Raw genomic sequence first — 16,021 nt, 5'->3', positions numbered from 1 at the left:
ACATAGACACTTCATATGCGCACTCCTCCGGAATGGGAAAAATATAATTTCTATTTTAAGTTAAATTATAATCTTCTTACTATAAAATCATATAATATAAAATAATGGCATGGGACTTATAAGCATATCTTGTCTGCTAAATGAACAAGCCTACAGCATAGCCATAAAATGATATTTATTTTTGACAGTATACAGTAGGGCAACTCATTCTATTCTTCTGAAATACATTTTCTTCACATCATGTTTCTTTAGACTGGCCTAAAATAAATCATGGCTTTGTTGTGATGGCGTATATTCAATTGATTTATTCTGTATTTTTAAATGTAGATGTTCCGAAGTTCATCAGCAGCTTGTATGCATGGAGGGCTGGAGATGCTCAATGTGTTTATTTCATTACTGGTCAATTACCATGAGACCAGCAGGCTTTTGCATGACAACCAGCTGACAAAATGTCATGACCACCACAGCCCTACTCATTGTTTTGTGCAATAAAAAGTACTGTACTTTACATTGTGAGTGTATTACCATTTTGTTGAAATAAAATACAAAATTGACTCTGTGCTTACTGACTTGGTTATTTTTATATTATTGCAGGGACTGAGTTTCCTTTATTTCAGTCGAACCAAAACATTATACTTAATTCTCGAATTAACACATATGTAAATGTTTTAAATAATTAACTCCAATGGCTCCATATTGTTAGGTACTTGAGTCACATTGTTAGAGAGAGGCTTGACTGTGGTTTAACATTTTATTATATGTCATGTTTCTGTGTCTACAGCAGAGTTTCTTATATGAACCTTTTTATATGCTCTTTTGTACAATTTGTGTTTAGTCTGTAGTCCATGAGGATCTGCTGATATCTGGTGTTGCTGGCAGGAGAGAGTGGACCTCTGAAACGGCTGGTCACAAACCCAGACCCAGCACCCTGGATCAGGAGCCATCGATCTTCCTTCCCGAGTCGGAACCAGGACCGACCCACGAGGAACAGAGATTCCACCACCACACCGAACACAACCAGTGGACAGGTGGACTGAACAACAGTCCTGGTGGTCATCAGAGAGACGGAGGCTCCAGTCAGGGATCCAGTCCACAGCCCAGACCCTTCTCTTCACAGTCTCAGTGCAGGGATGATACAGGGCCTGGGGCTGATAGAGATAGACCCTCCTGTTTCTATGATACAAACACCACAGTATCCATGATGAACAGAGCAGGTCACCTTAGGCTTCAGCCTTCACAGAGAGTGGTGGGAGACGCCCCTGGTGGTAGTCTATCAGGAAATCTGTCTTCTCCTTCAGGGTCTCATCTAATGCCTGGTGAATGGGTTCATAGAAGGTCTGGGCTTGGACCTGGGTCTAGCCTTCCTCAGTTACCTCATGGTTACCTCACCAATACAGACAGGGTCAGGATGGGTGGTCACCACAAGAGGTTCCTAGCCTATAACACAGCACACAATCCCAACACCCAAACAATGGCTAGAGGGAGCTCAAAGACTAACCACCTGATGGTGGTGGCTCCTGCTTCTACCTCCTCTGGTGTCATTGGGTCAAAACTTAAGAGGCCAAGCAATAGGACAGATGCTGACAAGCCGTATTCCTGCCCCACATGTGGGAAGAGCTTTGCTGAGGCAAGGTATGTGAAGCAGCACCAGACTGTTCACACCAAGGAGAGGCCCTTCAAATGCAAACTATGTTCCAAGAGCTTCTCCTTCCTGAGTTACCTCATCAGACATAGGTGTGCCCACAATGGGGATAAATCGTAGCAATTCTTTAGCTGAAATATTATAGTTATCATGTGAAGTGTCCTGGGCTAAGAGTTTTTATTACTAAGTGCCTCAGTTGAGCATCTGGGTATGCTAACATTCTTACATAATACAGATTTGTTGTTTGGTGTGCTGGCATAGCCGAAACACTATCCTTGAAGTCTAACACTATATGAAAACAGTGCATTCGGGAAAGTATTCAGACCCTATACTCAGTACTTTATTGAACCACCTTTGGCAGTGATTACAGCCTCGAGTCTTTTTGGGTAATACGCTACAAGCTTGGCACACCTGATTTTGGGGAGTTTCTCCCATTCTTCTCTGCAGATCCTCTCAAGCGCTGTCAGGTTGGATGGTGGGCGTCATTGCACAGCTATTTTAAGATCTCTACAGAGATGTATGATCTGGTTTAATTCCGGGCTCTGGCTGGGCCACTCAAGGATATGCAGAGACTTGTCCCGAAGCCACTCCTGCGTTGTCTTGGCTGTGTGCTTAGGGTCATTGTCCTGTTGGAAGGTGAACCTTCACCCCAGTCTGGGGTTCTGAGCGCTCTGGAGCAGGTTTTCATCAAGAATCTTTCTGTACTTTGCTCTGTTCATCTTTCCCTCGACCGTGACTAGTCTCCCAGTCCCTGCCGCTGAAAAACTGTAGGGATGGTGCAAGGTTTCCTCCAGACGTGACGCTTGGCATTCAGGCCAAAGAGTTCAATCTTGGTTTTATCAGACCAGATAATCTTGTTTCTCATAGTCAGTCTTTTAGGTGCCTTTTGGCAAACTCCAAGCGGGCTGTCATGTGCCTTTTACTGAGGAGTAATTCCTTCGACCTCATGGCTTGGTTTTTGCTCTGACATGCACTGTCAACTGTGGGACCTTACATAGACAGGTGTGTGCCTTTCCAAATCATGTCCAATCAATTGAATTTACCACAGGTGGAGTCCAATCAAGTTGTAGAAACATATCAAGGATGATCAATGGAAATCGGATGCACCGGAGCTCAATTTCGAGTCTCCATAGCAAAGGGGCTGAATACTTGTAAATAAATAAGGTAAATAAGGCATTTGTTTTTTATTTGAAATTTTTTCTAAAAACCTGTTTTCGCTTTGTCATTATGGGGTATTGTGTGTTGATTGAGGAAAATAATGAATTTAATAAATTTTAGAATAAGGCTAAAGTAACAAAATGTGGGAAAAGTGAATACTTTCCAAATACACTGTATATTCCCCCTTTGAATTTGGTTTTTACCTTTGTTCTAGTCAACAAATATAACGTCCCTCCCAACATTATTTTGCATAATCAGGTGGTACCTGTTCCTTTATGTACTATAATTAGGTGATCAAATCTGTTAATGAGAAATCATGTCCTTTTGATATGTTTACTTTTTATGTACTTGTTTATCCTTTAGATCAAAACGTGGCCTCATTTTCCTTCGAACCTATGAAAGGGTTTCCGCTAGATTCCACAGCCACTGTCAAAATTGGCTATATCGTAAAATTGAATGAAAACAAATATGAGCTTTTTGGTCTTAATTTATGGTTCGTTTTAAAATCAAATGTTAATAAGATACATTGTAGAAATAGGCAGGGTTTAGACATAATTACGACTTTGGCTGTGGATACTAGTGACAACTGCTTGAAAGATCCTGATCATGATTCGGTTTGACGTGTAATGTAATAAGCAGTACCGTAATTCATGAACATCGCGCATACCCTTTATTTAGCCACACCCTTCTATGACGCCTACCAATAACATCATTTATCTTCTGTGTAAACGGAAGTAAATTACGAATAACAATTTACACGTTAGCGTGTTTATTGTTGCTATTTAGACGTTTATTAACACCATGGCACTTAAAATTATTCATTTAACAGCACAGAAGCACATACTTACCCTATGTAGTCTTTAATACACGTTGGAGACAGGACTTGGTGATATCTAGTTAATGCTAGCTGCTAACAATGGCTGACGGAATGGTTTTCCACACTCAAATAGCCTCCATCATGGAGGTGCTAGCGAATGCAGCCGTGGCAGAGATCTGTAAACTCGTAGACGACGACTATGCACTGTTTCGTTTGGAAATAACTCAAAACCAGAAAGAAAACAGGGCATTGCGGAGGAAACTACAGATATTTGAACTGAAGATGGCACGGGAGCGCGTCCTAACCAGTCGTCCCAAAAGTGTCAAGATTCTCGACCGGTACAGAGCAATGGCTAGAGGTATATTCTGCCGAGGCTACGCGGCCTGTCGCGGTTCATATATATAGCTCAGTGCCTGTCTCCTCGTTCTGCACGTGTTCAGATGTGTTACCCAGAATTGGGTCTTGGTCAGTTGTTGGATAGTATGCAATAATGCCCCTGATTACTTAGCTATCTTGCGCAAAGACACTATCATATTCTAATCAGATTCTTGATGTGCTGCATTTCCTATTATTTACTCAATGAAGACAATGTGATACATGGAACATAATACAACAATAAATAATTAGTATATCAAGAAGTTATGAGAAGTGTTACCTTAAAATAGCTGCCAATTATAGACAGTGTCAATAGGGTACAATATAGCGTTGAGCATTGACCGTACCGAACTTAACCCCATCTTTCCCCCAATCACTCTCAGGTGAAGGACATTTCACTGGAGGCCACAGGAGCTTTGTGAAGCCAGGGGGACACAATACATGGGGAGATGACCAACCAATCACTGTTGATGAGGGGAGTGGAACCACAACCCAGCATGTTATCTTGATAGAGGTTAGTGTAATAATGTTGCATAAAAAATGCTAATTTGTAAATCAATAGCCCGTTAATTTCAGCAAGGCTTTCTTCAGCTATTGACTTGCGTACATGCACATCTACCATAGGGGAGCATGTTTGACTTCCCTACGACATTGTTATCCAATTTAGGTAATAGCCTCATCTCTTCTTGTGTCAGTCTGCAGATGCAGAGGCTGCAGGTCCTGGGGTCAAGCAGGAGAGGTCTGAAGGAGAGGAGGACCCACGTCACAGCAGAGTCATCCAGACTGGAACGGCTGAAGTGCACCCTGTAGCCACGGAGGACCCCGCCACAGTGCAGCCCAGGACCCAACGCAGCGTCACGGAGGTCAGAGACAGACACAAGTCAGAGACAGACACAGAGACTTTAACTGTAACACAAAGGCTTTTACACACAGGATCTGACCACAGATCAGACCCAGAGCGACTGGGGCTGGGGCCACTGGGCTGTCCTCCTGCTCCCGGTTCAGAGTATTTACTTTACGGTAACCCAAGCATGAGGGCTGTTAATTCCCATCCGGACTCAGGTGACGCGTCAGAGACTGGCAATGATCCGTCTTGTTCTTACGCTACAGAGATGGACCCTGGCAACATGCGATTGGGTTTAGAGACACACACTGATCTGTCTACAGGGGACTGGAACCGGTACAGTAGTAGTGTATACTCTGAAGGGTGCCTAGATGAGAAAGGGGAGGGTCTGGTTGTAGAGGAAGTGACTGTGAAAGTGGAGGGCGACGTTCTTCCCACATGGAATGCAGATAGTCACCTAGGAGACTTACACTCACAGGGCAGAGATTTCTTAGATTACAGGGGAAGCTTAGAGACCAATCAAAATGTTGCGACCCACTCCCCTTTACAGGCACTAAGGGATCACGAACCAGTGTCCACGTCGATGGGGCATTCTGATTCACACGGCCGCGTCCTTTTCGATCAGGTATTGAAATCAAACGACAGGGCTAGAGCCCAGGTTCAGGAAGGGGGAGAAACATTAGGCGGTAGTAAAGAGAAACGGTTCCTCTGCAGATTCTGTAGCAAAGGCTTCAGCTGTCCCCAGAAGGTGGAGATCCACCAGAGGGTCCACACAGGGGTGAAACCCTTCAGTTGCATCCAATGTCCCATGTGCTTCGCCCAGGCTGGAAACCTGAAGAGGCACCAGAGGGTCCACACAGGAGTGAAACCCTTCAGCTGTACCCAGTGTCCCATGTGCTTCGCCCAGGCTGGTGACCTGAAGAGGCACCAGAGGGTCCACACAGGGGAAAAACCCTACAGCTGTACCCAGTGTCCCATGCGCTTCGCCCAGGCTGGTCACCTGAAGATGCACCTGAAGGTCCACACGGGAGAAAAGCCATTTGCCTGTACACACTGCGGGAAGAGGTTTTCAGAGAGGAGCTACCTCAGGATACACCAGCAGAAAAAACATTCCACTCTATAAAATATAAAGTTACCATTCCAATCGATAGCTTCTGATGTTTAGATCCTACCCTTCATTAAAGACAAAGATTAATTGTCATTGTTGTCAACTGAAAAGACCCACAGATGCATTTGGAATAATGAGAGTAACAAATTTCAGTGTTTAATATACCTGAGTAGAATATTGCATCCAGACATTGTGTGATACATTGTATAATACTGTATGAAATACTGTATAACCCTAAAAAAAAGTATGTTACATAGTGTTTGTACTGTGTAGGATATGATGTTCACAAATGCCTGTTTCATTACTTCCATTCAACTACTATTTCTTTCCCCAAGACACTTTTAATGAGAAAACGAATGCAGTTTATTAAGTTCATGCAGAGGTTTAGTTGAGACGTGTATGTGTGGTTTTCATATGGTATATTTAACGACTTCCTCCCGTGATTGATCTTTTTCTGTTGTAAAGTGATATCCCAAGTATAAATACAATAGAAAATGTTGAGCAAAAGTTTTTTGGAACACAACTGCAAACTTCAAGGAGTAGGGCATTCAATGAGTTGGTTTGATAGGAAGTTGTGATGCTATCAGCCTAGTGAATAAAAGAGGAAAGGCCCACCCACTTGTGCTATGTCCTGGACCACCTATTGAGATGTGCCTTTTTAGTAAATCTGCTGTTAAATGAGGTGAAAAGGAGACTGGATTGCCACCTTAACACTTGTTCATGTTTAATAAACACAAAAGTAGACTTTTCATTCTAAGACTCATTGAGACCCTCTTTGGTATACATCACATCCCATCTCACCCTATTCTGCATACACCCGACAGCGCTTTATAACCAGTATAGACTTACTTACTATAGGCAGACTTACCCGCACACTAACAAACACCTACTGTATACGTCAAAATAGTTTTCAGGTTTGTCTGATGACTTTTGATTTATCATAGCCAACTTATTTTTACCCACAACATATTTATGTCCACCATGCTGGGTTTTACAACAATGAAGTCATTCTGTAACTACAGTATAGGACTCAAACGTAGTGGGGATGGGTAAACACTCCATGTTGAAAGTGTGTTTATTATCTGTGTGTACGTACCTGAGAGAGTGTATGTCTGTGTAATCTGTATCACCTCTCTCTTCCAGGAGGAGGAGAGTGTGAGGTCTAGACTACACCTCCTCCTGAACCCACAGAGGAAACACACAGTCACACTGAGGTGAGCCACTGTAAACAATTGTCTGCATGGTATTAAGTCAGGTCCAATATCCACAAAGCAACTCAGAGTAGAAATGCTGACCTAGGATCAGATTTGCCTTTTAGATAATTATGAATAAGACTATGTAGACAGGTGGGGACCTGATCCTTGATCAGCACTTCTACTCTGAGACTCTTTGCGGATATGGGACCATGCTTTTGAATTATCAAACCATTAAAGAGTGTCAAGTAATCAAATCATCTATCACTTTTCCAAATCAACTACCATGTTTGAATAATACTCATAGCAATCCCTCATTGCCCAAACAGAAAATGCTCCATAGCAGGGTGCTCATATCAGATTTCTTGATCCAAAATCCTCTCACTCTGTATCTCTTACAGTCAGTAGACATGGAGGATGGGAAGCCTGATCTACTGCTAGTCAAAGAGGAGACAATAGAAGACGGTCCAGAGAGCATTGATCTGCTGAGTGGACTAAAGATGGGGGAGCAAGGTAAGGGAGAAATACATATAACCTACATAGAGTAATAGAGCTTCAATGGGATGCCATCTTGGATTCCCAGACCGGTGCAGCCAAGGGCCCAAAGCACATCAGCAAGCAGGCCAGGACCAGAGGCGACATCGTGGAGGGGGGATGCGGTGGGGTTATTTAAGATACTCTTTGAAGAGGTAGGGTTTCAGATGTTTTCGGGAAGATGGGCAAGGACTCTGCTGGCCTAGCTTCAGGGGGAAGCTGGTTCAGGGCATAAAATTAACACCTGCTACACCGGTAGATTTAGGCATTGGCGGGTAAGAATTTCTATTTCACCAGCCACGTTGGCGGGTGGTCAATTTCCAGGGCTCTACAGTGCCAGCATTACATTTACAAATAAAAATAGTCAAACGTCAAGTATGAGCAGATCTGTTTTGTTTCATAGCTGCTAATCGCACAAAGAAATAGGAATCCTATATCCCACCTCGCGCAGAAACACTGCCTGGCTGGGGAGCTGTGTGCACTGACTGAAGTGCTGAGAGATTCATTTTTAGAGGCGCCGCACACAGTCATAAAAGTGTCTAATTTACTCAAAGGTCTACAAAGTGAGACTTTGTCCTCGTGTTTCTTGGCTATTTACATTGTTTTGTTCACAAGCTAGGTTGTTTTTCAACATTACTTTGATTCTGCTACTTCAATTGATAGTGAAGAGACACCCTAGTCAGATCCCAAATCTCACACGCACACAGACACACCTGGCACAACTCGAGTGGCCCCAATACCACGGTAACCTCCCCCCTTAAAGTGGCACCTGAACATTTTGTCTCTGATATTTTGGTTAAAAGACTCAGGTCACAAAATGTTGTATGAAGTTGAGCAAAATACCACATTACTTCATACTAATACATTTCTTGTTTTGAAACATCACAAAGCATGGTCATCCATTTTATTGTTGTTGATGTATTTGTATCCTGTAGCACAAACTCAAAAAGGTTCTGGGACACTGTAGAGTCCATGGAGAATAAGAGCACCTCCTCCCAGCTGCCCACTGCACTGAGGTTAGTGTAACAGTATAACTTTAAACCGTCCCCTCGCCCCGACACGGGCGCGAACCAGGGACCTTCTGCACACATCAACAACAGTCGCCCACGAAGCATCGTTACCCATCGCTCCACAAAGGCCACGGCCCTTGCAGAGCAAGGGGCAACACTACTAATAGGTTTCAGAGCAAGTGACGTAACTGATTGAAACGCTACTAGCGCGTACCCGCTAACTAGCTAGCCATTTCACATCCGTTACACTCACCCCCCTTTCAACCTCCTCCTTTTCCGCAGCAACCAGTGATCCGGGTCAACAGCATCAATGTAACAGTATAACTTTAAACCGTCCCCTCGCCCCGACACGGGCGCGAACCAGGGACCCTCTGCACACATCAACAACTGACACCCACGAAGCATCGTTACCCATCGCTCCACAAAGGCCACGGCCCTTGCAGAGCAAGGGGCAACACTACTAATAGGTTTCAGAGCAAGTGACGTAACTGATTGAAACGCTACTAGCGCGTACCCGCTAACTAGCTAGCCATTTCACATCCGTTACACTAGGAAACACTGTCATCACCGAATAAATCCATTATAATTGAGAATTTCAATGAACATTTTTCTACGGCTGGCCATGCTTTCCACCTGGCTACCCCTGCCCCGATCAACAGCCTTCCACCCCCCACAGCAACTCGCCCAATCCTCCCCACTTCTCCTTCACCCAAATCCAGATAGCTGATGTTCTGAAAGAGCTGCAAAATCTGGACCTCTACAAATCAGCCGGGCTAGACAATCTGGACCCTCTCTTTCTAAAATTATCTGCCGAAATTGTTGCAACCCCTATTACTAGGATGTTCAACCTCTCTTTCGTATCGTCTAAGATTCCCACAGATTGGAAAGCTGCCGTGGTCATCCCCCTCTTCAAAGGGGGAGACACTCTAGACCCAAACTGCTACAGACGTATATCTATTCTACCATGCCTTTCTAATGTCTTCGAAAGCCAAGTTAACAAACAGATTACCGACCATTTCAAATCCCACCGTACCTTCTCCGCTATGCAATCTGGTTTCAGAGCTGGTCATGGGTGCACCTCAGCCACGCTCAAGGTCCTAAACGATATCATAACCGCCATTGATAAGAGACATTACTGTGCAGCCGTATTTCATCGACCTGGCTAAGGCTTTCGACTCTGTCAATCACAACATTCTTATTGGCACACTCAACTGACTTTGTTTCTCAAATGATTGCCTCGCCTGGTTCACCAACTACTTCTCTGATAGAGTTCAGTGTGTAAAATCGGAGTGCCTGTTGTCCGGACCTCTGGCAGTCTCTATGGGGGTGCCACAGGGTTCAATTCTCGGGCCGACTCTCTTCTCTGTATACATCAATGATGTCGCTCTTGCTGCTGGTGATTCTTTGATCCACCTCTACGCAGACGACACCATTCTGTATACCTCTGGCCCTTCTTTGGACACTGTTAACTAACCTCCAGACGAGCTTCAATGCCATACAACACTCCTTCCGTGGCCTCCAACTGCTCTTAAATGCAAGTAAAACTAAATGCATGCTCTTCAACCGATCGCTGCCCGCACCTGCCCGCCTGTCCAGCATCACTACTCTGGACGGTTCTGACTTAGAATATGTGGACAATACAAATACCTACGTGTCTGGTTAGACTGTAAACTCTCCTTCCAGACTCACATTAAACATCTCCAATCCAAAATTAAATCTAGAATTGGCTTCCTATTTCGCAACAAAGCGTCCTTCACTCATGCTGCCAAACATACCCTCGTAAAACTGACCATCCTACCGATCCTCAACTTCGGCGATGTCATTTACAAAATAGCCTCCAACACTCTACTCAACAAACTGGATGCAGTCCATCACAGTGCCATTCGTTTTGTAACCAAAGCCCTATATACTACCCACCACTGTGACCTGTACGCTCTTGTTGGCTGGCCCTCGCTACATACTCGTCGCCAAACCCACTGGCTCCAGGTCATCTACAAGTCTCTGCTAGGTAAAGCCCCGCCTTATCTCAGCTCACTGGTCACCATAGCAACACCCACCCGTAGCACGTGCTCCAGCAGGTATATCTCACTGGTCATCCCCAAAGCTAATTCTTCCTTTGGCCGCCTTTCCTGCCAGTTCTCTGCTGCCAATGACTGGAACGAACTGCAAAAATCACTAAAGCTGGAGACTCTTACCTCCCTCACTAGCTTTAAGCACCAGCTGTCAGAGCAGCTCACAGATCACTGCACCTGTACATAGCCCATCTGTAAATAGCCCATCCAATCTACCTCATCCCCATACTGCATTTATTTATTTTGCTCCTTTGCACCCCAGTATCTCTTCTTGCACATTCATCTACTGCACATTCTACCATTCCAGTGTTTAATTGCTATATTGTAATTACTTCGCCACCATGGCCTATTTATTGTCTTACCTCCCTTATCCTACCTCATTTGCACATGCTGTATATAGACTTTTCTACTGTATTATTGATTGTATGCTTGTTTATGCCATGTGTAACTCTGTTGTTGTATGTGTCGAACTGCTTTGCTTTATCTTGGCCAGGTCGCAGTTGCAAATGAGAACTTGTTCTCAACTAGCCTACCTGGTTAAATAAAGGTGAAATTAAAAAAAATTAAAAAATGTAAGAAATTGTAAAAAATCAGAGTGCCTGGTACATTTTTTTAATCTACCTGCCACTGTGGCCGGTGGTCCAAAAACTACATTTTAAGCCCTGTACTGGTGCCACCATTTGGGTTTCAGGACAAAGAAGAGCTTGGACTGGGCTGATCGGTTGCTGCCCTCCCGTAAGGGTGGGAGGACCAAGAGACCAGAGGTGGCAGAACAGAGTACTCGGGTTGAGGTGTAGGGTTTGAGCATAGCCTGAAGGTAGGGAGGGGCAGTTCACCTTGCTGCTCCATAGGCAAGTACCATGGTCTTGTAGTGGATGCTATCTTGGACTGGAAGCCAGTGGAGTATGCAAAGGAGTGGTGGGACATGGGAGAATTTGTGAAGGTTGAACACCAGGCCTGCTGCAGCGTTCTTGATAAGGATTTGATGGCACAAGCGGCGAGCCCCGCCAACAGAGAGTTGCAGTAGTCCAGACGGTGCATAGATCAAGGACGATGAGAACAGAGGAGAGAGAGTCAGCTTTGGCAGTGCAGAGAGCCTCCGTGATATAGAGAAGGGCAGTCTCGGTTGAGTGACCCATCGTTCTGAGAGGGATAGCGAGAGAGTTCGTCAGAGACGGCACACTAGTGTTTTGGAAAGAAAATAAGGAATAGCAGTCTGTAGTTTGACGTCTAAGGGGTCGAGTGTCAGTTTCTTGAGGATGTGACGACTCTGGCCATTTTGAAGTGAAGAGGGGACACAGCCAGTGGTCAGGGATGAGGGAAGTGAGGAATGGGAGGTCTTCAGAGATGGTCTGGAGAAGGGAGTCGAGCGGGCAGGTTGTCGGGCGGCCGGACCTCACTAGTCGCAGAATTTCATCTGGAGAGAGAGGGGAGAAAGAGGTCAAGGAGTAGGGTAGTTCTGTGTGAGTGGGACCAGTGGACTCAATAGACTGAGTGAATGAGGAGCGGATGTCATCAACCTTCATTTCAAAGTGGTTGACAAAGTGGTTGACAAAGCAAGGGAGAGGGTGGACAATTGAGGGAGGAGACGGTGGAAAAGAGTTTCCTAGGGTTAGAGGCAGAAGCTTGAAATTTAGAGTGATAAAGTGGCTTTTGCAGCGGATACAGAGTAAGAGGGAGTGAAAGGATGATACGTCCTCCGGAAGTTTAGTTTTCCTCTATTTTCGCTCAGCTACCCACAGACCTGTTCTCTAAGCACGCAATGAGTCACTCAGCCACGGAGCAGAAGGAGAGGACCGAGTCTTCCAGGAGGATCCTATGCGAGTCATAGGATGCGGAAAGGGAGGATAGTAAGGGTCAAAGAGGCAGAATCAAGAGACAGGAGGGAGAAGGATTTAGCAGAAGGGAGAGATGATAGAAGAGGAGAGAGTTGTGGGAGAGAGAGAATATTGTGACAGCGCATGACCATCTGGGTAGGGGCTAAGTGACTAGGGTTGGAGCAGAGGGAGATAGAAAAGGAAACAAAGTAGTCAGAGACCTGGAAGGGGGTTGCCGTGAGATTTGTAGGTGAACAGCCTCTAGTAAATATGAGGTCAAGTGTATTGCCTGCCTTGTGAGTGGGAGGGGACTGGGAAATGGTGATGTCAAAGGGAGGGGAAAGAAATTAATCGAAGGCAGACGTCGGGAGGTTGAAGTCACCCAGTACAAAGAGTGGTGAGCCATCGTCAGAAAATGAGTTTATCAAGGTGTCAAGTTCATTGAGGAACTCAAAGGGCACCTGGTGAGCGATTGATGACAACAATGTTATTGTTGCACACAGGGGAGAAATCCTACACCTGTCCCCAGTGTGTGAAGAGGTTCTCCCTCCAGCACCACCTTAAGAGGCACCAGAGGGTCCACACAGAGGAGAAACCATACAACTGCCCAGAGTGTGAGAAGAGATTCTCCCACCAGAAACAGCTGCAAATGCACCTGAAGGTCCACACAGGAGAAAGGCTGTTCACCTGTATGCATTGCGGGAAGAGGTTCTCAGAGAGGAGCAACCTCGTGATACACCAGCAGAAAATGCACACAGTTCATGAATAGTGTAATATGTAGTACTAGTTTTTTTTGTTTAATTCTTTTGGATGTATAGAGAACTGGATGAGGTGAACTGAGGAAAGAATGAGTGTGATGAGGCAGAGTCAATGATATGGTGATGGTTGGTGAGATGGTGTCTGTAAAAATGCTTCACTGATGAAAAGTGACAACCTTGTCCTGTAAAAGTGACAACCTTGTCCTGTTGTTTGATGCTGGTGTTTTATAATGAGATGATAGTTCCTTAATTCATGTTTACTTGGGATAAAGTAGTGAAGCTGTGTGTAACATAATGTTGAATTTACAGAAAATGTAAAGTGTTACCAGTGAGAGAAGATATTCTACTTGAGGTCCCTCAATTTGTAAGGTCCCTCAACCGAGCAACCATTTTGTTGAAATTAAATACAAAATTGACTCTGTGCTGACTGACTTGGTTATTTTTGTATAATTGCAGGAACTGAGGAACCCTTCTCAGTCAAACCAGAACATGATACTTAATTCTTGAATCTGTCACACCCTGATCTGTTTCACCTGTCTTTGTGATTGTCTACACCCACCTCCAGGTGTCACCTGTTTTCCCATTAGTCCCTTGGTACTTATTCCTGTGTTCCCTGCTTGTCTGTTGCCAGGTCGTCTTGTTTGTCAAGTCAACCAGTGTGGTTTTTTCACCTTTTCTCCTGCTTTTTCCTTCACTCTGTTTTTGCTAGTTCTCCTGGTTTTGACCCTTGCCTGCCTTGACTCTGAACCCACCTACCTGACCATTCTGCCTGCCCTGACCTCGAGCCTGTCTGCCGCTCTGTACCTCCTGGACTCTGACTTGGTTTTGATCTTTTGCCTGTCCACGACCATTATCATGCCTACACCTTAGATTATAATAAATATCAGAGAATCAAACCATGTGCCTCCCGTGTCTGCATCGTGCCCTTATAGAATAAACACATGGCCATTTTAATAAACTCAATTTTCTCCATATCGTTAGGTACTTGAATCACAGTGTTAGAGTTAGGCTTGCCTGTGATTAAAATTGTATAATATCATGTTTCTGTGTGTACAGTAAAGTTTCTTACAGTGCTTTCAGAAAGTATACACAACCCTTGACTTTTTCCACATTTTGTTGTGTTACAGCCTGAATTTAAAATGGATTACATTTAGATTTTTTTGTCACTAGCCTACACACAATATACCACAATGTCAAAGTGGAACTATGTTTACACATTTTTATAAATTAATTAAATTAAAAGAATAAATGTCTTAAGTCAATAAGTATTCAACCCTTTTTGTTATGGCAAACTAAATAAGTTCAGGAGTAAACATGTGCTTAACAAGTCACATGTGTTGCATGGACTCTGTGTGCAATAATAGTGTTAAACATGATTTTTGACTGACACCCTCATCTCTGTACCCCCCACACACACACAATTATTTGTTTAGGTCTTTCAATCGAGCAATGAATTTCAGACACAGATTCAACCACAAATACCAGACCAAGGAGGTTTTCCAATACCTTGCAAATAAAGGCAACTATTGGTAGATGGGTAAAAATGTAAAAAGCAGTATTCCTTTGAGCATTGTGCAGTTATTAATTACACTTTGGATGGTGTATCAATACACCCAGTCACTACAAAGATACAGGCGTCCTTCCTAACTCAGTTGCCGGAGAGGAAGGAAACCGCTCAGGGATTTCACCATGATTCCAACTTTAAAACAGTTAGAGTTTAATGGCTGTGATATGAGAAAACTGAGGATGGATCAACAACATTGTAGTTACTCCACAATACTAACTTAATTGACAGAGTGAAAAGGATGCCTGTGCAGAATAAAAATATTCCAAAACGTGCATCCTGTTTGCAATAAGGAAAATGTGGCAATTTTTTAAACTTTTTGTCCTGAATACAAAGCGTTATATTTGGGGAAAATCCAACAACCCATCACTGAGTACCACTCTTCATGTTTTCAAGTATGTTGGTAGCTGCATCATGTTATGGGTATGCTTGTCATTGGCAAGGACTAGAGAGTTTTTTTTGTTGATAAAAAGAAACAGAATAGAGCTAAGCACAGGCAAAATCCTAGAGGAACACCTGGTTCAGTCTACTTTCCAACAGACATTTGGAGACAAATGTACCTTTCAGCAAGACAACCTTCAACCCAAGGCCAAATATACACTGGAGTTGCTTACCAAAACAACATTTAATGTTCCTGAGTGGCCTACTTAGTTTTGACTTAAATCAACAACTTGGTTGAAGAATTTGTTAAAGAATAATGTGCAAACATTGTACAAACCAGGTGTGCAAAGCTCTTAAGCTTGTTCACACTGCAGGCCTTAACGCTCAAATCAATTTTGTTTTTCAAATCCGTTTTCAACTACTGACTGTCCAAACAGCAAGTTACAATTGACCAAATTGGATGTGTGTGTGTGTTCAGACAGCAGTCATTTGCTGACAAGGCTACACTAGTTGTCATAGTAACAACGGGTGTGTGTGCAGTGATGTAGGTTGATTGGTTGTGGTGCTTGTGCTGATGTAGCAAGCTAAGGTGACAACAATGCTTGCCAAGGACGTTTCCCAATTGTTTTGAATGTTCAAAATCATAGTGTAAGAACATGTTTAAAGCCTCAAAGGATAAGATGATCCAACTTACAAAATGAGTCCTTTTTTTGCGAGCCCCAGCAGTCAACTAGCTAGTTTACATAGC

The 16,021-nt window shown here is 43.9% G+C and overlaps 1 protein-coding gene across 5 annotated transcripts in view; it reads left to right on the top strand.

Annotated features, from left to right (window-relative positions):
* Positions 1-3,533: 3,533 nt before the first annotated feature.
* LOC120052940 (zinc finger protein-like) overlaps positions 3,534-16,021 on the top strand; it is a 134,322-nt gene continuing 121,834 nt past the window's right edge. The window contains exons 1-6 of one of the 5 annotated variants that reach the window (XR_005477422.1): positions 3,534-3,975; positions 4,376-4,506; positions 4,688-4,855; positions 7,088-7,158; positions 7,539-7,650; positions 14,038-14,077. Coding sequence is in view for 2 of the 5 variants with exons in the window: in XM_039000179.1 (XP_038856107.1) it covers positions 3,717-3,975; positions 4,376-4,506; positions 4,688-5,959 (1,662 nt within the window). In the remaining 3 variants the exon portion in view is untranslated. The other 4 variants (XR_005477421.1, XR_005477420.1, XM_039000179.1 and 1 more) reach the window with 4 other exon arrangements.

The sequence above is a fragment of the Salvelinus namaycush genome, chromosome 8 (genome assembly GCF_016432855.1).
Source record: "Salvelinus namaycush isolate Seneca chromosome 8, SaNama_1.0, whole genome shotgun sequence".
Lineage (NCBI taxonomy): Eukaryota > Metazoa > Chordata > Actinopteri > Salmoniformes > Salmonidae > Salvelinus > Salvelinus namaycush.
The sequence above is the reverse complement of the archived record's forward strand: the minus strand, read 5'-3'. Positions and strand labels throughout refer to the sequence as shown.